The sequence below is a fragment of the Enhydra lutris genome, unplaced genomic scaffold (assembly GCF_002288905.1).
Source record: "Enhydra lutris kenyoni isolate GAN:26980312 unplaced genomic scaffold, ASM228890v2 scaffoldscaffold17, whole genome shotgun sequence".
NCBI lineage: Eukaryota > Metazoa > Chordata > Mammalia > Carnivora > Mustelidae > Enhydra > Enhydra lutris.
The window spans coordinates 46700050-46722825 of NW_019154101.1; the positions used below are offsets into that span (position 1 = coordinate 46700050).

Here is a 22776-nt window from a genome sequence, read left to right on the forward strand (position 1 = left end):
AACGTAAGTTAACGATTGGAATCTCCGGGTTTCTAAGCTATAGTAAGCAGGTCAGGTCATTTTTTATGGCACCTGGGCAAAAATGCATCTGAATTCCTTTTAAATGAATTTGCAGGATGAAATCTGAGTTTACCTTTCTAACTCTCCTCTAAGTCCTGAAAAACAAAAGCAGTAAAAATGTTTACATGCTTAGTAAACATTCAAAGAGGCTCTGAATAAAGAGCGCAAACTGTGAGCAGTGATTCCCAGCTTTTTGAAAACCCAAACCAACGACCAATGCCAATTGTAACCCTTTCCATCTTTTACTTATAAATTAATACACAAGAATAGGAGCGGATAAAAAAGGGTTACATTTTAAAAGAAAGTATAAATCTCAAAATGAAAAAGGAGGTAACCATGCAAATGACATCAGTAAAGAGCAACTCGGGGATTAGATTGTAACATTACGGACCCGCGTCCGCGCGCCTTGGGACCCTGCAGTGACTTGGTGAGGCTCCACCTCCGGGAAGAATTTCATTGGAGCTCACCTGCTCGCTCGCCCCCGCCCCAGCTCCTCTTCCGCATGCGCACTACAGGCAAAGGCCTCTGGCCTCCTCTCGTCTCCTTCCCCACCCCCGAATTCCTAACTCCGATTGGTCCGCTTCATGAGTCCTCCCCTTGGGTCCTACCAGTATGGATGTCGTCTCGGTGCTCCGCCCTTTCTGCCGGCAGTGTGCGGCGGTGTTGCTTGCAAACCCGCTTTGCGAGTGGGGATGGCGGCGTTAGCGGCGGCTGCCGGCGGGCTGTTGAGGCTGCGAGCGGCTGGGGCAGAAGGACAGTGGCGTCGGCTTCGAGGCGCGGGGCTGCTGCGGGTCTTGGTGCAGCCCGACTCGGCCACTGGGTTTGCGGCGCAGAGGAGGCATGTGGCTCACTTCACTTTCCAGCCCGACCCGGAGCCCCAGGAGTATGGTGAGCTGGGGGCTGCCCTGTCTGCTCTTGGTGCAACCCAGACTCCCAGGCCTGTGGGGGCCTCGCAAGGACTGCCGTCCCGCTCGTGTGGACAGCGGCCGGCAGGCTGATCTCCTTGTATCTTGTTGTAATTCATGCCCTGCTTTCTGGAGCCTACCTACTTTAGGGACTGACTGTGGTTTCCTCCTCGCTCTATTTTTGTGACTGTACAACCCTTGAGAGGCATCCTCTCAGAACCCTCGAGATGGGTGAGAGGGCATGCCGCAGTCTGGAAGGGCAGAGGGTGGAAGGGTGGTGCCCAGGGAACACCTACTTTTCTCAGTTCTCCATCCTTACTTTCCCAGCCTTGGCCCTAGGTGTTGTCCCAGTTTGTATGGAGCTGGGCCATTAACTACAGGCACCGGTATTTAAAAGATTTTTTCCCCCCTTTTCTTTACTACTTCTACTACTACTACTGCTGCTACTATTACTATTTTTGCTTTGGCAGGGAAGAGGAAGTGGAAGGACTAAGTAACTGAATTAATTTTTCCCAAGGTCATAGAACAGGTTGTTCCTGGAGATGGGAAAGAATCCAGGTTTCCAGGCTCCCAGGTTGAGCCCAGGACTGGGGTAGGCTGCCACTTAGCTAAGGAGGGGTAATTGATGAAGGTAGGGGGGAAGAGGAGTCCATCTAGTATTCTCATTGGTAGGAGGGACATGTAGTAAACTCCTCATGGTATGACAATTGCATGACTTTTACCATTTCTTCTGCAAGTTATATGTAATCTCTCAAAGATCTAGTGTCTATTATCAGAACAATGGAAACAGTAAGAGAACATTTACCTTTTCTTTGATGACTTCCTATGTACTAGATCTGATTTTTTTTTTAAGATTTTATTTATTTATTTATTTGTTAGAGAGAGAGAGAGAGAGAGGGCACGCACAAGCAGGCAGAGGTGGAGAGAGAAGCAGGTTCCCAGTCGAGCAAGGAGCCCGATATGGGACTTGATCCCAGAACCCTGGGGCTGAAGACCGTTGCCCAGCCAACTGAGCCACCCAGGTGTCCCTAGATCTGATATTTTTGGAAGGGTGTCTCTACTTGTGAATAATAGGTATGAATATATATTCAGTGCTTACCATAGGCAGGGACTGTGCTGAAAAATTTACATTCATTATTTCATTTGATGCTCAGGACAACCTTTGAGGTAGGTGATATTAACTGAAGTCTTGAGAGTTTGTCCAAGGTTACACAGAGAAGTTAGTGATAGCTTCTGCTTTGGATTTTAATTATTTAGATTCTAGAGCTTCCATTCTAAACAATGTGGTATAATGCGTATAGATATGGTTTACTAAGAGGTGTGCCACTTTTGTAAAACAGTATATATCATAAAGGTGAATAGCAGTTTTTTCTCACCAATAGGATGAACCTTGAATTCTGTCTTCAAAACGAAGAAACTTTAGCCCAATACTTGAGAAATAGAATACAGTTCGTCTTAATCTCCTCAGCCCCCTTTCATAATTGTGAAACTACTAAAACCCAGGTAGAATGATAATCACATTTGTTTGTTTGTCCTTATGAAAATAAAAATAAGTGCATGTTACAGATAATTTGGATAATAGAAAAAAGTAACAAAAAGTAATCTCACCATCCACTACTGTTTGTAAATACTGCTAACATTTTGGTGTGTATCCTTCCAGGTCTTTCCTTGTAGTTTAGTGGAATTAAATTACTCCATTGATCAAATCAGTGGAATTAAATTTTTCCTGCAACCGGAGCTTTAACACAGATATAATCAGCATTATTTAATCAGAAGCGTTTTCCTATATGATTACATAGTTTTCATAGCCTTCTTTAGAAAGCGGTATGTTTGGTGGTATGCTCACTTGGTTAAGTGTCTGCCTTCAGCTCAGGTCATGATCCCAGGGTTCTGGGATTGAGTCCTGCATTGCGCTCTCGCTCAGCAGAGCGCCTGTTTCTTATTCTCCCTCTTCTGCTTCCCCTGCTTGTGTGTGCTCTCTTTCTCTCTCTCTCTCTCTCTCAAATAAATAAATAAATAAATAAAATTAAAAAAAAAAGGAGGGGGGGGGCAACCTGGTCCATGGAGTATAAACCCTCTAGTTCAGTGGTTAAGATCTTGGCACTGGAATCGGATTGTCCCAGGTTTGGTTTTGGCCCTGCTACCTGTGACTCTGGATTACTCACTTACTGTCTCTAAGCCTCAGTTTCTTTGTAAATAAGGATTTTATAGTAATACCTACTTCAAAGATTGTTATGAAGACTAAATATAGACAGTTGTGTGCAATATACTTAACCCAATTTGATTACTAAGAAGCACTCAGTAACTGGAAACTTTTAATAATTACCATTATGCTTTTGCTTTATTTTTTTGCACTGTTATAAATAATGCAGAGAGAAACATTTCATGTATCCTTTATGTATCTGAGATTATTTAGAATAAAGTCCTAGGGATGAGATTTCTGATTCAAAGGAATAGTTTAATGGATTTTTTTTTTTCAAAGATTTTATTTATTTATTTGACAGAGAGAGAGATCACTAGTAGGCAGAGAGGCAGGCAGAGAGAGAGGAGGATGCAGGCTCCCCGCCAAGCAGAGAGCCCGATGTGGGCCTCGATCCCAGGACCCTGGGATCATGACCTGAGCCGAAGGCAGAGGCTTTAACCCACTGAGCCACCCAGGCGCCCTTAATGAATTTTTAATACAAAGTTCAAATTACAGTTTATACTTCCATCTGCATGTATAAGAGTGTGAGTATTGGGTGTCACAATAAAATCACAATTGTGCTGTGATACTGTGATTTATAATAAGAAGTACTTATTGGTCTTTGTCCCCTTTTCCTGGCACAGAGCTCCTAAACCTTTGAAATTTCCTTTGATGAGAGCAATAAAGGTGTCTTGTTACGCTGATGGTAACTGTTTAAAATCTCCTAGTTCATCCAAGAAGGGAAGCTGGTGACTAGAGGAATCAATTGTGTGATGAGAGGGCTGTACTTTCAGTCCCACCCCGACCTCTGTGGAGCGGAAAGGTTCTGGAGGTTGAATGAATTTAATCAGTTATGCCTATGTAATGAGACCCAAAAGGATGGGGTTCAGAGAGCATTTGGGTTGGTGAATAGGTAGAGATTCAGGGGTAGTGGCATGCTCAGAGACCATGGTAGCTCTATGCCCTTTACCCATACCTTGCCCTGTGCATCTCTTCCCTCTGGCTATTCCTGAGTTACGTCCTTTTATAATAAACCAGTAATCTTTTAAGTAAAATATTTCTCTGAGTTCTGTGAGCCATTCTTGCAAATTAATTGAGCTCAAAGATGGGATGAGGGGACCTCTAATATATAGCCAGTGAGTCAAAAGCACGGGTGACAGTCTGGGCTTGTGACTGGCCTCTGACCTGGGAGGTGGGCACAGTCTTATAAGGACTGAGCCTTTAACCTGTGGGATCTGACAGCAGCTCCAGGCAGATGGTGTGAGAATTGCATTGTGGGGTACCCAGCTGGTGGTGCAGAATTGCTTGGTTGGGTTTTAAAAGAATACACACATTGCAGTTGGTATCAGAATCCTGTGTGTGCCCGCGTGCTTGGGTATGTTGTGCTAATTGCAGTTTGTTTTACTATGTACTTGTTTTACTTCTATTAAGGTATATTTATCAGATATTTGTTGCCTCCTGTGTTCACAGGAGATTTATTTTCTCCTGTGAATTGGATGTTCCTTGTCTTTGCATATTTAAAAAATGATATGCCTAGTAATTTTGTCTCTCAGTAGGAATGCTATTTAACATTATCGAATATTGAAATATTGTCTATTCCAGGTGTGTCCGACATCAGTCTATAATCCTCACAGTAACCTTGTGACCTAGAGAGTGTTATGCTCATTTTATAGATGAGAAAATTGAAGCTCAGAGCTGTTAGTGGCCTGTCCAAGTCTGAGGAGTAGCAGGGCCGGAATGTGAACCCAAATAGGTCTATCTTCAAAGCCTCTCACACTACTTTTCTGCTCATGTTTTGTATAGTAAAGTTATTAATGAAGATAGTAACTCTTTGTCTTTCATGCCTGTTACAAATAGCTTAATTTTAAAAATTCTGGTTATTTTGACACATGAAAGAGACTGCTTAAATAGAGTGATGGTCTGGGTCGACTCTGAGGAGGTGACATTTAAGCTTCACTGTGAGGAAAGACCAAGGAATTACCTCCAAGGTAGAACAGTGTTTTCCTAGACGGAGGAAGGGCAAGCATTGGTGAAGTCCCCAACGTGAGGTCAGCTTGTTCTGTGGTGCCTGGGAAACCCTTTGCAGTTGCACTGGGGGAGGCAGACAGCTCTCAGAAATCAAGGGTAGACCCAAGAGTCCTTTTCCTGTGGGGATGAAGGTTTTCTTTCCAGTGTTAGAATTTGTAGAGAAGGGAACAACATGAGTAAAGAATGGCTAGAAAGCATAGGGTTTTATGAGGGATGAGGAGGAGTGAGTTTGTTTGGAGGAAAAAAGAGGAGGGGTAGGAAATAAGTGTGGAAAGTCAGAAGAGAGGTTGGGGGAGAGAAAAGATTGACTATATCCAATGTAGCTTTCACTGTGCTGGGTGCATTACATTATGTATGTAATTACATTCGGGTTCAGGTTAAATTCCGTGGGCTGTGGAGGGCCATCGCTTGTGTAGGTAAGAGAGTGATTTGCAAAGTACTTGTGTAATATTATGAGGAGAGTTTGTAGAATTAATGAAGGGAAAGTAAGGATGCAGAGAGATTAGTCAGAGGGATATTGTACTGTCCATGTGAGAGGATATAATTGGGGAATGTCAGTGGGGATGGTTGTGTGTTGGTTTTTTTTATTTTTTTATTTTTTTTTTATTTTTATTTTTTGATGGTTGTGTGTTTTGAAGGAATTGACTAGAGCTGGTGCTGTTTTGCCTGTGGGGGCCAGGGGAGGGGATATCAAAGATTGCTTGACATTTTTAGCCTGAGAGTCTGAAAGGATGGTAGAATGGTGGTATCACTGATACGAATGAGGAATGCTGGAAGAGAGAAGCATGTTGTTGGAGAGAAGATGATGGAGGTTTGGATGTGTTGATTGGATGTCTTAGTATGTTTGGGCTGCTATAACAAAAATACCATAGACTGGTGACTTATAAATAACTGTGAATAATTTATTTCTCACAGTTTTAGAGGCCAGGAAGTCCAAGATGAAGGAATTGACAGATACAGTGTCTGATGAGGCCCTGCTTCCTGGTTCTTAGCTGGTTGTCTTCTCACTGTGACCTCACATGGTGGAAGGGAGCTCTGTAGGGTCTCTTTCTATAACAGCATGAATCCCATTCAGGAGGGCTCCACCTCCATGACCTGTTCCTTTCCGGAAGCCCCATCTCTAAGTACCATCATATTGGGGATGAAGGATGTCTCAACTTACGAATGTGGGGAGTACACAAACATTTATTCCATAGCATTTGAAGTGTTGGCAGAATATAGTATTATGAGGTAGGCTCCTCTGAGTACTAGTCTGGCACCAACAAAACCATGTCAAAAGTTGGGAACATTTGAGACCAGGTAATTCTCTCCATGTGTCTTTTCCCTGGCTTATTTAGAATCACCCCAAATCATGTCCTTCCTGTTTTTTCTTCCTACTCTGTGTTTCCTTATTCTGACTTTATCATTGCCCATCCATGGTACTCCAAAGAATGGTAATAATGATGACGGCAGACACTTTTATCAGAACTTACCAGGTACCAGACACTATTCTGAGTGCCTTACATGTAGCAATTCATTTAATCCTCTTGTAACAGTGCTGGGGTTGAGATCCTGCTGTCATCCACATTTTATTGTAAAGAAATTTAGATGCAAAGAGGTTAAACTTCTTTTTTTTTTTTTTTTTTAAGATTTTATTTATTCATTTGAGAGAGAGTGGTAAAGACCCTCTTTATAGGTTGGGGGTGGGGAGGAGCAGAGGAAGATGGACAAGCAGACTGCGCTGAGCATGGAGCCTGACATGGAGCTGTCTCACAGCCCTGAGATCATGACCTGAGCCAAAATCAAGAGTCCAATGCTTAATCACCTTAACCCAGGCACCCATCTACTTTTTGACATTTGCACTGTATTGCTCCCCAAGAACACATTTGGGCCTCTCCCTGTCCCTGATTTTAGGCATTATGTGTATGTGTAGGTTTCTTTATTCATTCGGTGCATTTTAATTTTCTCCTGGTTGCTAAACTTTGTGCTAGATGCTTAGCACAAAACACAAATGTGGGTATGGACCTGTCCTCATGGAATTAGAAGTCTAGTGTGGAAGATGGATAAAAAATAGCAAGCAAATGCATACTTAAATCAATCCCAGTTGCAATAAATGACATGTAAGAAATGTTCAGCTGCTAGGAAAGAGAATAATAGTGATCTAGTGAGACCCCTAAGAAGAGATAGCATTTAACTAAGCTCTAAGGGATCAGGAAGGAGTATCCAAGGAGTGTGAAGGGGGTGCCAGGCAGAGACCCAGCATGCATGAAGGTCCTGATGTAACAAGGAGCTTGGTTTGGTGGAATTGAGAGAGGAGTCAGGTGCTGAGCCTTGGGGAGAGTGATACACAATAGGACTTTTGAGGTGGGCAGATAGGAGATCAAGTAGGCCTTTGTGGACATGATGGAGTGGGGCTTTATTCTGGGTTCAGTCAGAGAACCTAAAAGGATCTTGAGCAGAGGAGTCACATGACATGCATTGCTTTATAGGACTTTAGTGTAGTAGTGGTCTGATGAATGAGGGAAGAAGGAGTAGAAGTGAGGTGGTGGTACTATGGACTCTTTGAATGTTTGTGTCTCCTCCGTCCTCCGAGTCCTGTGTTGAAGCCTTAATCCTCAGTGTGTACTTGGAGATGGAGGTCACTGGAGGTAATTAGGTTGTGAGGTTGGAGCCTTCATGAATGGGATTAAAACCCTTATAAAAAGAGACACAAGAGAGATTATCTCTCTTTCTGCCATGTGAGGATGCAGCAAGAAGATGGCCTTCTGCGAACTAGGAAGAGGGTCTTTATCAGAAACTCACTTGGTCTTGGACTTCCTTCCCAACCTCCAGAAGAGTGAGAAGTGAGTTTCTGTTGTTTAAGCCACTCAGTCTGTGGTGTTTTGTTATAGCAGCCAGAGCTGGCTAAGACAGGACATTAGGAGGTGGTTTTCAGGAACAAGAAAGAAATGGTGAGTTCTGGAATTCAGACATTGTAGTACTAGATTTTAAGCTATAGTTTGGAAGTAATATATATTCAAAGATATATCTGAAGTATAAATCTTTGGAAGAAGCTTTATTTTGGAAGTAGGATTGGAAGTGTTGGATTCAAGAAATGAAAAAAAGGAAGACATTCAAGGGTGCTTCCTCAGTTTATGGCTTGGACACTTGAGTGGAGGATAGTGCTGTTTGCTAAGATGGAAAAGACTGGTTTTGGGAGCAGACATTGAGTTCAGTTACGTGCTTACTGAGTTAGAAAAGCCTGACACCTACCTGGGGAACTGGTGACTGTGTGTGTTAAGTCAGAAGGTCAGAGGAGAGGTCTGGATTGGAGAAACACATTTGGGAGTCACCAGTATATAGAAAAATTTAAAACCATTTAGAGACCAAGTAGGGAAGGCCAAAGGAAGGGAAACAGTTGTAGCTCGTCATACCATGACATAAGTTACCAGGTGCTCTGAGGGTTCCTAGCCATAATGTCTTCAACTTTAAGGCTTTCTTAGGTCCTCCCAATTTTGGCCTCAGATAACAGTCTCCTCACACCCCCCCCCCCCCACTTCTTTACTGGCACCTTAAAAAGGGCAATTTGTGATTATGGATCCTTTCTTTATATTTTATTTATTTATTTATTTATTTAAAAAAGATTTTATTTATTTATTTGACACACAGAGATCACAAGTAGGCAGAGAGGCAGGCAGAGAGAGAGGAGGAAGCAGGCTCCCTGCTTAGCAGAGAGCCCGATGCGGGGCTTGATCCCAGGGCCCTGGGATCATGATCTGAGCCGAAGGCAGAGGCTTTAACCCACTGAGCCACCTAGGCGCCCCGATTTTATTTTACTTATTTTTTTAAGATTTTATTTATTTGAGAGAGAGAGAGAGAGAGTGAGACAGCACAGAGGGAGAGTGAGAGGGAGAAGCAGACACCCCGCTGAGCAGGGAGCTTGACGCAAGGCTCGATTCCAGGACCTGGAGATCAGGACCTGAGCTGAAGGCAGACACTTAACTGACTGAGCCACTCAGGTGCCCCTCATCCTTCATTTACATTTTAATATAAAATGTTCTGTCCCTCATATTTGAATTCTCTATGAAACTTACTTTATGGGGTAGAGGTTGGGAAACCCGGTAACAGGGATTGGAATGGGATAGAGATACACATCTGGCACATACAAAGGGATTCCTGGAGAACGGAGCATCTGGAGGGGTAGAAGAGGTTTTGTTGGGAGAAAATAGGTAGTTTCTTAGGCATCCTTCCATTTCACAGTATGGTTAGTGCCAGATTATGCCACTAAAATCATGCATTCATCATGCTACAACAGGCATACTGATTGTCATGTTTGGGTGAGGCCCTCAGTGCTGAGCTTTCTAAGGGATATCACGTGAAAATGCTGTGCTGTACGGGTGTGTCCCAAGGATGAGGCAGCTCAGAGGAAGGCCAGTGCTGAATATGCTGGAAGATCCTTTGGTTTCTGAAAGGAGACCCTCACTTTCCATGTCACAGCTGTGTCTTTTTATTCATGGTCTAACCATAGACCTACTTACTGTCTGCGTGCCCTGCTGTTGACCTTGTTTATTGCTAAGCACTGCTACTTGGTCACCCATTTGCTCCTTTTGTCTCCATATTCTAGTCCTGGGAAGACTTCTCCCTTCCTCTCTTAGTGCTACTGGATACTGAATAGTTACTCAGTAACTGCGTACTCCGCCTTAGTGTCACTTCTGCTTCCTTCCCCCTCCCCTGCAGTCTGACTGAATTGTAACATCGGTAAAGATTTTTTTCCTACTGTATTTCTTTAAGTGGTTGATGAACAATTTACTTTGTATATTTTATCTTTATTGAACTAGCCTCCTGTGGTTCCTTGTTCAGTCATTTATTCCGCAGATAGCTATTGAGCACCTACTCCATGTCAGGCATTGTTATAAGCACTAAGCATATACTTCTGATCAAAAGCAGGTAAGAATCCCTGCCCTCTTGGGGCTTCTGCTCTATCGTGTTCCCTATATTCCACCAACACTACCTTACATGCCGCTTTATCTTTGCAGCAGTGATAATGACCTGGTTTTTCACAATGCTCTACTTAGGACAAGTTCAAGTGATCGGCTCACGGCAATGGGTACCAATGGGTATCCATTAGCTGGTATCCCTGACTAGGGAAATTGCACTGCTGTGTCCGTTTTAGTTTTGTTTTAACTTTTTATCTTGGAAATAAGAGTTATCAGCCTGGTTTTGAAATTTAGCAGCCATTTATTAATACTGGTAATTGTATAATTTGGCAGCGGTGTTTAATAATTTCTTACTGTTCTTAGTTAGACTTACTACAGATGATACATACTTTATCATGACAGAATGTAGGCATATCTTATCAATGGTCTTTAATATAACCTGTAGGAGAATAAGTAATTCTAATGTGAACAAATATTTAAAGTGATCTCACCTGTGAATAATTTGTGATTTTTTTTTTTTTCCCCCCCTGACCCATTCATAGACCACACTGCAACTTTAATAATAATTGAAAGATAGCTATTGCTGTGGGGTGCTTAGGTGGCTCAGTTTGTTAAGGGACTGCCTTCAGCTCAGGTCATGATCTGGAGTCCAGGGATCAAGTCCCGCATCTGGCATCTGTCCTGCATTGGGCTCCTTGCGCCGCGGGGAGTTTGCTTCTCCCTCTGACCCTCCCCAATGCTGCTTGTGCTCTCTTTCTTTCTCATTCTCTCTCTCTCTTTCTCAAATGAATTAAAAAAAAAAAAAAGAAAGCTGTTGCTCTACTAAAAATTATTTAAAAATTTTTTGAAGATTTTATTTATTTGACAGAGAGAGAGAGAGCACAAGTAGGCAGAGAGGCAGGCAGAGAGAGAGGGGGAAGCAAGCTCCCTGCTGAGCAGAGATCCCAATGCAGGGCTCTGTCCCAGGACCCTGAGATCATGCAGGGCTCGATCCCAGGACCCTGAGATCATGACTTGAGCTAAAGGCAGAGGCTTAACCCACTGAGCCACCCAGGCGCCCCAATTATTTAAATCTTTTAAAAGCATCTAGTAGCATAGAAGTTAATCCAAACCCCTAAAATTTTGAATCTGTTGAAAAAAAAGTATTCAGGAGTGGAAATTTTTGTGCTTACATGGAAATAAAACCTTTAAATACCCTTACTTATAAATTATTTTCCTACAAGATGAATAGATTCCTTGTGGGTAATTAAGCAGTACTTTCCAGATTTACTTGATATGATTTTTATTAATAAAGTCTTTGCTTTTTTTGTACTTCAAACTCATTGAACAGCAATGGAATAAGATGTCTTGGAGGCATTCCAGATTAATTCAGATGGTCAGCACACTTGGAATAAATTCCACTTTAGATGTTTAGGCATTTTTCTCCTTCTTAGGTTCTTAGCTATGAACATCATAATAGACAAAAGTCTTGCTTTAGGAAACGTATGAAATAGGAGGAAATATGGGAATGTCACGGTGGTGGGAAAAAAGAATTTACCCTAAACCATTGTCATCTGATGCTGGGCATCAGTAAGTACTTTTCAAGAGGCTTTATACAATAAAGAAGGATTTAAGGCAAGTATCTATTAATACAGCCTTAGCTTGAAGAAAAATAAATTATGAAGTCATCATGGATGTGTGGTGTGATTGCGTCCCCTTTGGCATTCATGGCATAACAATACTTCTTGAATGAATTCCTATTATCCCCACCAAAAATAAGAGTAGAAAAGGCCTTTATTTTTGGCAGAGAGGGCAGCAGGACAGATCTGAGTGGGTACTGCTAAGACCTGAACCCCGGGCATTCAGCAGTGTGAAAAGGGTCAGAGCATGTAAATAGTTAGAAGGTGGAGTGACAGTGGATGATGGATGAGGATGGTTTCATAGGTCAGAGCCTGCTGTGGATCCAGGCTCGGCTTGGGATGAGGATGGGTCTCCAGGAAGAAGGTGAGTGGCCAGTGTGTCTCACAGCCAAAATGTTGATGGCAGCAGCCACTGCTGTGACCCATACTGTGAATCAGGCTGTGGCTTTTGGGATGACACCAGGCTACCGAGGAAAACAGAGGTTAGATGGGACAGTAGTCAAGGGTAATTAGGTGTTCAAGGGATTTGCTCCCAGCATGGCTGTGGGTTAAAGTGAACACTAGTGCACAGATCAGGCACTAAAGTGAAGATGGCCTTTGTTGAGGCAGAAGCTTTCCTCTGCCCTTAAGAGTGTTTTTGGAGAGGAGCTGATCTCAAGTTCTGGGATATGTGTGGGCTCTGGACAGCACCAAGACCGAAAACTCTAAAGTAATGTTGTTTCTGAATTCTAACACTTGGAAGTTTATTAAATAAATTTTTATACAATTCAGGATAATACCAATGTCAAGATGAAGGACATGGGTGAAGTCCAGAGTCTAATAGTAAATAGCTCCTACTTATTTAGCATGCACTGTGTCAGGTCCTGTTCTGAGCGTTTTCCATGTATTATTTCATTTCACCCTCCTATCAATCGAATAAGGGAGCCAGAAGTTGGCTTTCAGAGATTCTGCTGGACAGCAAGACAGTGGAAGGACCGAGACTGGTGTGTCGATGCCTGGGATTGTAGTATTCTCCAAACACCAGCAAGTTCTGAGTGCTAACATTTATCATTAGCCTTCCTCCCTCATTGTTCTATGGTCCATGACCATTTGCTGTTCCCGGCATATTTAACGTGTGCCTCTGGTCATTGCGCATTTTATATCAGGATAGCCTTCACCCCTGCCCCATGTCTTTCCAGACCACTTTCACTCTGGCTGGTTCCCTTTTCCAACTTCCCATCACTTTTATTTATTGTCTATACACATTTGGGGACTTGATGAAATTCCTTTTTCCTTTTTTAGACTTTTTTTTTCGTTGTTTAGTAAGTGTAAATTTTGCTTCATCATCAAGTGCAGAACTCTATATTGCTTTTGTATTTTTTGCAAAACCAGCCTCATTGTGACTCATCCAGTAAATTCACATAGGATATTCTATACTTCTGTTCTTTGATTTTAATCATGTTGTTACCAACTGTTAAGAAACTGGCTATTTTTTATACATCTTACAATGTAGGAAATGTTACTTAAATTTTTTTCCTTTTTTAAATTTTTACAGGGCAAACTCAGAAAATGAATCTTTTCCAGGCAGTAACAAGTGCCTTGGATAACTCATTGGCTAAAGATCCTACTGCAGGTAAACTTCCTTTGTGTGTGAGTGTGGTACCTGTGTTAATTCAGATTGAAAATTTGCTGGAAATACCGTATCTGAAGCTCAGTGGTTAACATAGGTCTGCCTGAAATTTTTTAAATGATCTGGTCAAATGATTAAGGTCAAATAATCAGATTATGGTATTAACACATTTTTAAAAATCAGTTCATTATGAATTAGTTCTCATGTATATCTGACATCATCAACTCAACTTTCACCCATAGTATTTGTGGTCCTGATATTATATTAATATTTTCTGGATTGCTACCTAATACGTACTTCTGTTTCTCCAGCATATAGGAAAAAAACAGGAAGTACCACTTGATTCAGATTTATGAATCTGTTTATGAAATGAAGATTTGGTTCCACGCTTTCCTTTGAGATAGCCATCCCACTTACAAGATTTTTTTGAAATAACTTCAGTATTTGTAAATAACTTTATCTTATCAAATTTAATTATTGGTATAAAAACAGTTGTTTTGCTATATGTTTCCTCAATTTGGTTGGCTTTACTTCATATATATATATATATATAGTGTGTGTGTATGTGTGCGCACACACTAGTATGTATGAATATATATACTTTTATAATATATAGTGTGTGTGTATATGTGCGTGCGCTAGTATGTATGAATATATATACTTTTATATATTAGTATGTAATATATACTATAACCTATGCATATTTATATATTGGTATATATAAATACATATATTTAGTATGCCTTGGGCTTCCACTTGAGAAGTTTTAAGGTCCCTAGTTTTAAGGTCAAGTGAAGAAGGGGTTAATTTGTTAGGAGGAAGTGAGAGCTATACTATTGGATGATGAGATCTTGCTTTGTTTGAATGTCATCTGAGAATGATTGATCTTGAAGAGTAAAGAAGGGTGAATTTCCTAAGGTCCACAAAGCTGGTTAGGTGTTAATAAATTCAGCTATGTGAACACCCATTTTTATTGTTGTTGGCCTTGCTCACTATCTGCCGCCATACTTGTCTCCTTTCACACCATTTAGGTCCTTTTCTTACTTGTGACTGTTCTCTCAGCTTGGAATGCGTTTCCTTCAGCCCTTCAGATTGTTGCCTTTCATTGTAGACCATGTTTGAAAGAGAACCACTGGCAGGGGACTTGAGCCTGGAGTGTGAGTCAGTTCTGCCGCTTGCTGTCCTACTGGTTAAGTTACTTTACTACTGCTCTGGGCTTTGTTTTCTTCCTGGGTGAAACAAGATGACATTTTAGATAAGTGCTTCTTCATCAATTGGGGCGATCTTAATCCCCCGTCTTCCTCTTACGTTTAACAAAGTCTGGAGACACTTTTGGCTGTCATGACTCTGTGTGTGTGTGTGTGTGTGGGTGTGTAGTGGGTGACAACTGTCATCCACTGGGTAGAGGCCAGGGTTGCTGCTCAGAGATGTCTACAATGCACAGAACAGGCTGCTACAGTGAAAGAATTATTCAGTCCAAACTGTCAGTAATGTTGAAGTTGAGAAACCTTGATTTAAGCTTCTAATCCATTTCTGTTTTCTGATTTAAGGTGTAAACATTTAAATTACCTATTTTTCATTGTCAGTATCACTTAAGGGTTATTAAATAAAACATGTTTTGTAAACATTGTTTTTCAGTAATATTTGGTGAAGATGTTGCTTTTGGTGGAGTCTTTAGATGTACTGTCGGCTTACGAGACAAATATGGTAAGTCACTGTCTTTTTATGTGCATAGTATTCTTGGGTAATTTTTCCTTAAATATTTGAAGATACAAAAATTTGAAGATACAAAAGATGCCTGTTCCACTGTTTGCCGGATCCTTATTGTACGCATAGTTGTTGGTTTTTGTTTTTATTTTTGTTGGTTTGTTTTCCATTTCCGTAGCCATCTACAGAATCCCTTGGCTTGGGTTTCTCCGAATGTGTTCTAATTGCAGTATCTCTCTGATCTGGTTCAGATCACACATATTATAGATGCCAAAATCATTTTCATTAAATGTATTAGTTTATTATGTCATTCAAATCTAGGAGGCTTTGATCTCTTACTACTGCCAACAATTTTGCTTCCAGTGTCTCTAGTTCAAGATTCTGCCCTACCGGTCTTTGTTAATAGAGTTCATCTTTTATTTCCCGTATTTGGGCTCCCCAGAGATTAGAAGCATTGGGATGTGTTGTATCTATGTATGTGTGTGTACATGTGTGTGTATTATATATGTATCTATTTCTGTTTGTCTTTATATGTATCTCTCTATTTCTACACCTGTATCTAATGCCTACACCTATATCTATATTGAGAAAGAGAGAGAGAGATTTACTTTTTAAGGAATTGGCTCACATAATAAGGGGGCTGGCAAGTCTGAAATCTGTAGGGCAAGCCAGCAAGCAAGCTGGAAGCCCAGGCAGGGTTTCTCTGTTGCAGTTTTCAGGCCGAATTTCTTCTCGTTGGGGAAGCCTGTCTTTTTTCCTAAGGCCTTCAAATGATTGGGTGAAGATCATCTGTATTGTGAAGGGCTATCTGCTTTACTGACAATCTAGTGATTTAAATGTTAATCACATCTGAAGAACACATTCACAGCAATATCAACACTGGTCTTTGACCAAGTAACTGGGCACCATCATCTAGCCAAGTTGACACATGTGATTTACCATCCCCCACTCAAAAAAATTTTTACCATCCCATTATCCTTCCACATGTTTCACCTCAGCTGATTTCTGTCTTTTGCTTGGCATGGGATTGATTTCTGCCAGTTGCTTTTACTCATTTCATTTGACTCAGACTTCAAACAGAGTGCACTTTGGCGGATCCCAGCATCCTCCCTCCTGACTTGCTGTGTGAGGAATATATTTCAACTCCTTACTGTTAGGGATGACTTTGAGGTGATTTGACTTTTTGTTTCTTCCCTCAGTCTTACCTCAAATGGAAGTCAGCAAAGTGGTTAAGTTCAGGGGGAGGAGTTGACGTCTCCCTTTCTTTTTACCTTTGCCACTGCTCTCTAAAGCTCATGCGTGCAGTCAGCAGTTCTAATTTTTTCCCCTAACTGTTGTTCCTTCTTTTCCCACTGTTCTCTGAGGTTCTGTTATACTTGAATCCAAGACATCATGGCATGTTCCACCTTGCTTACTGAGAAGGTCTCTTCTCTTTATAGCAGGTGGATTTTCTGAGAGCTGTCCCTCTGCTTTCTCCTATTTCTAACAGCTTTTCAGAGATTGAGGTACCTCAATCTCAACTATCTCACACTGTCTCAGTTCCAGCTAATTTGGATGCCTACAAACTTTATCTCTTTAAAAAAAAAATTAAAAGCCTTTACACCTTTTATTTCAAAAGCAATGCATATGCATTAAAGAAAATTTGGAAAATATAGAAAAGCAGAAAGGAGAAACATAAAATTGTCCATATTTCCGGAGATAACCAGAGAAAACCATGGTACCCCTCTTGGTGTACATGCTTCTAGACCATATTTGAATATATGAGTATGTTCGCATATATTAAGTAATGTTTAAAACATAGAATTAGGGGTGCCTGGGTAGTCGTTAAGCGTCTGCCTTCGGCTCAGGTCATGATCTCAGGGTCCTGGGATCAAGCCCCACATTGGGCTGCCTGCTCAGCGGGAAGCCTGCTTCTCCCTCTTCCACTCCCGCTGCTTGTGTTCCCTCTCTCGATGCCTCTCTCTCTGTCAAATAAATAAATAAAATCTTAAAAAACAAACAAAATAGAATTATACTTTTGTTTTCTTCTTAGGGTTTTCAGCTCTGCTTATGTTGCCCACCTGTTCTTGCATGTTGTCTGCTTTATTGCCATTGGCGCCCTTTGCATATTCATCATAGTTGTTTTAAATCCCTGGTTTGGTAATTGCAGTATCTGCCCTGTCTGGTTCTGATGCTTGCTCTGGCTCTTCAAATTGTGATTTTACCTTTTAGTATGCCCTGTAATTTTCTCTCACTAGCTGGACATGATGCACTGGGTGAAAGGAACTGCTGTAAATAGGCCTTCAGGGATGTGGTGGTGAGGTGTATGGGGAAGGGACGTATTCTGTAACCCCATCATTAGGTCTTGGTCCTTTATTGAGCCTCTGCCTCTGGACTGTGAACTTCACAGGCGTGTTTTCCTCTCTCTCAGGTGGGACAGGAGGCCTGGAGCTGACTGGAGTTGGGCATATTCCTTCCCCCAGGTCAATTACAGTCTGACAATAAATACCCAGCAGATTAGGCTCTGGTTAACTGGTTTCCCTTGATGTCAGGCCTTTTTAAGAAGGGAATGCTCTGGCATATTTCAAAATGGTTCCTTGTGCACTTCCCCAGCTGGAAGCAAGAGGGCATTTTTCTCATGTGTTTATCGTAGGAACCTGGTGGAGCACCTGGAGGTAAGCCTCACAAAATTGGGGAGGCCTCCTTAGGTTGGACTGGATTCCCTGGAGGCTTGTCCACACAGAGCCTCCAGCCATTCCTCAATCACAGTTCAAGTTTTCCTACTCTGGCCCTGGCTCTGGCAGTCATTTTTACTCCTCAGCCTCTGCTCTGCTAAGTCAAGATTGTCTGTCTTCCTCCATCTGTCTGTCTCTTCAGCCTCCAGGAGGACAGCGGTTTGCTGTGTGTCCTCTCCTCTCTCTTGGGTCCAGGAAGAGTTGTTGACTTTTCAGTCTGTTCAGCTTTTGACTTGGACAGAGTGGCTACTTCCAAGCGCCTCACACGTGGAAGTGGAAAGCAGAGGTCGAACTTAGTCTTGTCTGCATCTGGTGTAGCTGTGTGGCTGAGCAGTTTCTAGCCTTCACTCTTCTGTCCTGCTGGCCCCCGTGTGGTAGTGAGCTGAGTGCTTGTTGAGGTCGGCGAGGCTTCTGTTGCCTGCCCAGGTTCTCTTCCTCCCCTCTTGCTGCCCAGATTCTCCCCAGTGGTGCTCTTGTGATCGCACCCGCTCTGCCTGGGGCATTTCATCCCCGTCCCCTGCTGCTTACACTCCAGTGACTTGCGAATTGCCAAATCCAGTGTAGACGACCGACTTGAGCTTCACATCTGTGTCTTCGTGTTACCACGGCTCATCGTCACCTCGGTGTTCCCGTCACTTCACACGCACGGTTTCCAAACCAATTTTCAAATTCCGTGGAGTGCATTATCTCCACCCAGAAAACCCACAGGGCCGACTGTGAATATGCCACTAGTGATGGTGAATATGCCACTACCCAGTTGGTTACCTGAGCCAGAAACTAGGGGGATCCGAGTCTCGTCCTCTTTTCTTGTTCTTCAGCCCCGGTCAAGTCCTACAATTTCATCTTCTCAGTTTCTTTCTAAAGTGGCCTCTCTGCCTGCAGACCCTTATCTTCTTTGCTTGGACAGTTTCATGGCTCTTCTCAGCAATGCCCCTGCCTCCTGTCCCCACCTGCCACCAGTGTGATCTTTCTAAAAGGCACATTGCTTGGCAGGATATAGAAAAGACTCTGAGAGCTGCCCTCTCCCTACCTACCTGACCTCATTCAGTTTATACTTTACCCATGTTGAACTGGTAGATGTTTTCCCTAAGCCTCTGCTTTTGCCCCCCATTCTCTCGTCCTTTGCACACACCATTTAGCGCTCTCTCTCTCATCAGATTTCCTGGTAAGCTCCACTTTTGCCTTCAGAAGCTTCCTCTATAAAGCTCTTCCTGACCCCCCAAGCAGACCCAGGCAGTAGTTTTCACTGCTCAGATTTTATACCTTTTACATAGTGCAGGCTGCATTGTAATTGTCTCCCCACCAGATCTCTGCACCAGACAGCTTCTGGAAGGCAATAGATGTTTAAGTCATCTGTGCACCCTGGGCTCCTAATACAGTGTCTGGCAATACTTATGAAGTGGATGTTGTTGAGTGAACTTACCCTTCACTCTCTCACCAAGACAATGGCCTACTGCCTCAGAAAGGGGATTTCCTTATTTCCCTTTCATGATGTTTTGTTGGTCTGAGTTTTTTAAAGACTTTATTTATTTATCTGACGGTGGAGAGAGAGAGAGAAGAGAGTACAAGCAGAGGGAGTGGCAGGCAGAGGGAGAAGCAGACTCCCCACTGAACAGGGAGCCCAACGTGGGGCTCGATTCCAGGACCCTGGGATCATGACCCAAGCCAAAGGAGGACAGTAACTGAGATAGCCTGGTGCCCCTGATTTTTTTTCTTAAAACAACAAGAAACTCTCACTTGAAAAAGTCCTCTGCCCTTTAGAAAAAGGAGACACCTGCAGATTTAGATCTCTATGACAGGGGGCTGAGCTAATTAAAGGCTAACTTTTAGCTTTATTGTCAGCTGCTGTGATTTTTTTTTTTTTTTTTTTACAAGTGCTTTAGGACTACAAAGTTTTGAATAACTCCAGGTTGATCAATATGAACAGTTAAATCAATTCTAATGAGACGGAGTGAGCTTCAGTCTTCAGGACTGAGGAATAAAGGAAGTGGTGAAGAGACATCTATTCAAATAGAACTTTTTCCATATTTAAACAAATTGCATGTGTCTTAAAAATAGTTCTCTGCCCTTTTGAGTGCAGGCCAGGGATGTTTAGCTGTACAGAAACCTATCCGTTTTGTATTTTTTTTGAAGTTAAAAGCACTTGTATTTGAAAGATTATATTGATCTAGTTGAATACATGGCATGAAATGACATAGCAGAGAGCATCCTGCAAGGAATTGATTGGCTTTCTGTGGAAGAGCCTAGTGTTGAGAGAGACTGGGGCACAGTCAATAGGTGGCAGCCTACACTTCGAAATGAGGCTCTCCTTGCTGGCAGTACCAACACTCTGCAAAGGCCGAGAAGCCTTTTGAATCCCATCAGAAGGGAGAATTTGAAGAATTGCTGGTTACTGACCTAATGTTGTGATGCTGAATACTACTTGATATTAAAAAGAAGGAACTGAGTAATTAGGGACCATGCTATTAAAAAAAAGAAGATAGAGGGGTGCCTGGGCGGCTCAGTGGGTTAAGCCTCTGCCTTCGGCTTGGGTCATGGTATAAGGGTCCTGGGATCCAGCTCCACATTGGGCTCTCTGCTCTGCAGGGAGCCTGCCCACCGCCCCTCCCCCCACCCTACCCTGCCTGCCTCTCTTCCTACTTGTGATCTCTGCGTCAAATAAATAAAATCTTAAAAAAAAAATATAGAGCTCTTTTGTATTCTGGGTAATCCAGATGGGTGAGAGTGAGTGTAGCCCCTTAAACCACAGTTCTCCTTCCCTATCCTTTGATGGCACAAAATAGTAAGGGTGGTTTGAAAACTGAAAATAGATGGTCTAACCTCACTGACACATGCACTCCAAATACCAGCTTTAGCCTTTTTAAGCAAGGGCTCCCTTGCCCCAGAGCAACAGGTGAAACTAGGTATGTCCTAGGGAAGCCGTGGGTAGGAGTGGGCAATTCAGATGGTAGTTGATTTTTTTTAGGGTATGTGATTTAATGTTGAATACCACACATTCTTTCATTTATATAATGAGACAGATCCCACCGTTCCTTTGGAACCTGTCCTCATTATTGTCCTTCTCAATGTGTTGTCTGGGTGTGTTTCAGTCATGTAAGACTTTTACGTCGGGTTAAGTGTATTTTTTTTTTAAAGATTTATCCATTCATTTGAGAGAGATACAGAGAGAGAGAGAGAGAAAGACATAGTGAGTGAGTAAGTGAGTGAGTGTGGGGAGGGGTAGAGAGAAAGAGAGCGAGAAACCCCAGCAGACTCTTTGCTAAGCTTGGAACCTGACATGGGCTCGATCCCACGATCCTGAGATCATGACTTGAGGCAAAACCAAGAGTCGGTTCCCTAACCAACTGAGCCACCCAGGCGCCCCTCAACATGTGTTTTTGTTTCACGCTCTTCTGTACTGATGTGGCCATTGCTGGGCTGTGGTTCATAAGACTCTATTTTGGTCCACTTATTGGAAGAAACTTAGGTGAGAAGGAATAGCAGAGGACTTGCTGAATTAGTCTATGGGCCCAAGCATCTGCCTTTTCATGGGATTTGATATTTTTCCATTACTGTGTTCGTTCCTCTATACCACAACTGCAGCCTGTCCTAGCAGCTTGGGAAAACAAATATAACCGCTTATTTGTTTTCTTATGTAAACATCATTGAAATTGTTTAACCAGGCACTTTAGCACACTGGCTTCAGGAAGGAAAACTAGGGCGGGCATGTGGAGAAGACATGTTCTCCTCTGTCATATGCCGCTATTTGGGACTTGATTTTCGGCCTCCGTGGCCTCATCAGTCAAGGAAAGGACTAGATGTTCCTCACGGGCATGTACTTTGGTATTCTTTGTGCTTGTGTCTCTTTTTAAAAAGAGGAGCACATTTGTTTCACATTTCAATTTCCTTTGCAAGTAGAGGTTTTATGAATATAAGAATTGTTCTGTCATTTTAGAATCATTGGCATGTGGGGCCCTTAACTTTCTCTTAAGACCTTCCTTCTCCAGGGGCTTCTGGGTGGCTCAGTCAGTTAAGCATCTGCCTTCGGCTCAGGTCATGATCCCAGGGTCCTGGGATTGAGCCCCGCATAGGGCTTCTTGCTTGGCGGGGAGTCTGCTTCTCCTCCTGTCTGCTCTTCCCCCTGCTTGTGCTCTCTCACTCTCTCTTACAAATATATAAATAAAATATTGAAAAAAAAGCATTCTTTCTGCAGTATAAATTTTAAATTTGGGGGATGCAGGCAAAATCTTTTGACAAGTCTGCTCTACTTTAATGTGAATTATGAAATTAACCTCTTCAACAGAAACAAATGGCCTGCTTCAAGGAAGGGGTTACTTGGGTGGTCATCATCCTCTTGGTTGTAGGGTCAGGAATGTCAGTCTGTGAATGGAGGTCTGGCTTCTAGGCAGTTATAGTTAATTTCACTGAAGGAAAAGCTTGGTAAATGGCAGTTCTTGAGGGAAATGGGAGTACGTGATTTATTTTCCCCACAAAGTATACACATGTATGACTTCACAGCACCTTTTTTTTTTTTTTTTTTAAAGATTTTATTTATTTGACAGAGAGAGATCACAAGTGGGCAGAGAGGCAGGCAGAGGCAGAGAGAGAGGAGGAAGCAGGCTCCCCGCAGAGCAGAGAGCCCGATGCGGGACTCGATCCCAGGACCCTGAGATCATGACCTGAGCTGAAGGCAGAGGCTTAAGCACTGAGCCACCCAGGTGCCCCTCACAGCACCTTTAATAGCAGGTCTAGGTTGTAAGATGTTTAACTGTTCTGTGAATTTGGAATAAAAACAGGTGTTAAAATAGTGTAAACTTTTTTTTCTAATGTGCTTATTAAAAAATATTTTAAAAGGATTGTTAGTAGCTTTAAGTGTTTTTTTAAATTGTGCTGGTATTACAAGGCTCTTTGTTTTCTAAGACTACACATGTGGTAGAACTAGATGAGAAGAAGGGTATATTAAATGTGTTCTTTATCTCTTTTATCCAGTTGAAATACCCTAGAAAATGGGACTCAAATATTGTTGAGATATACTTCATTTACATTTGTTTCCCTCCTACATGCTTCGATGTTCTTTT

General features: G+C 42.3%; 1 protein-coding gene across 2 annotated transcripts in view; it reads left to right on the forward strand.

Moving 5' to 3' along the window:
* Positions 1-686: 686 nt before the first annotated feature.
* The window catches only part of LOC111147848 (branched chain keto acid dehydrogenase E1 subunit beta), a 235381-nt gene continuing 213291 nt past the window's right edge, over positions 687-22776 (forward strand). For both annotated transcript variants that reach the window (XM_022504098.1, XM_022504099.1), the window contains exons 1-3: positions 687-948; positions 13224-13301; positions 14937-15005. In XM_022504098.1, the coding sequence (XP_022359806.1) occupies positions 753-948; positions 13224-13301; positions 14937-15005 (343 nt within the window). In that variant the 5' untranslated portion in view covers positions 687-752. The remainder of the gene's footprint in view (positions 949-13223; positions 13302-14936; positions 15006-22776) is intronic.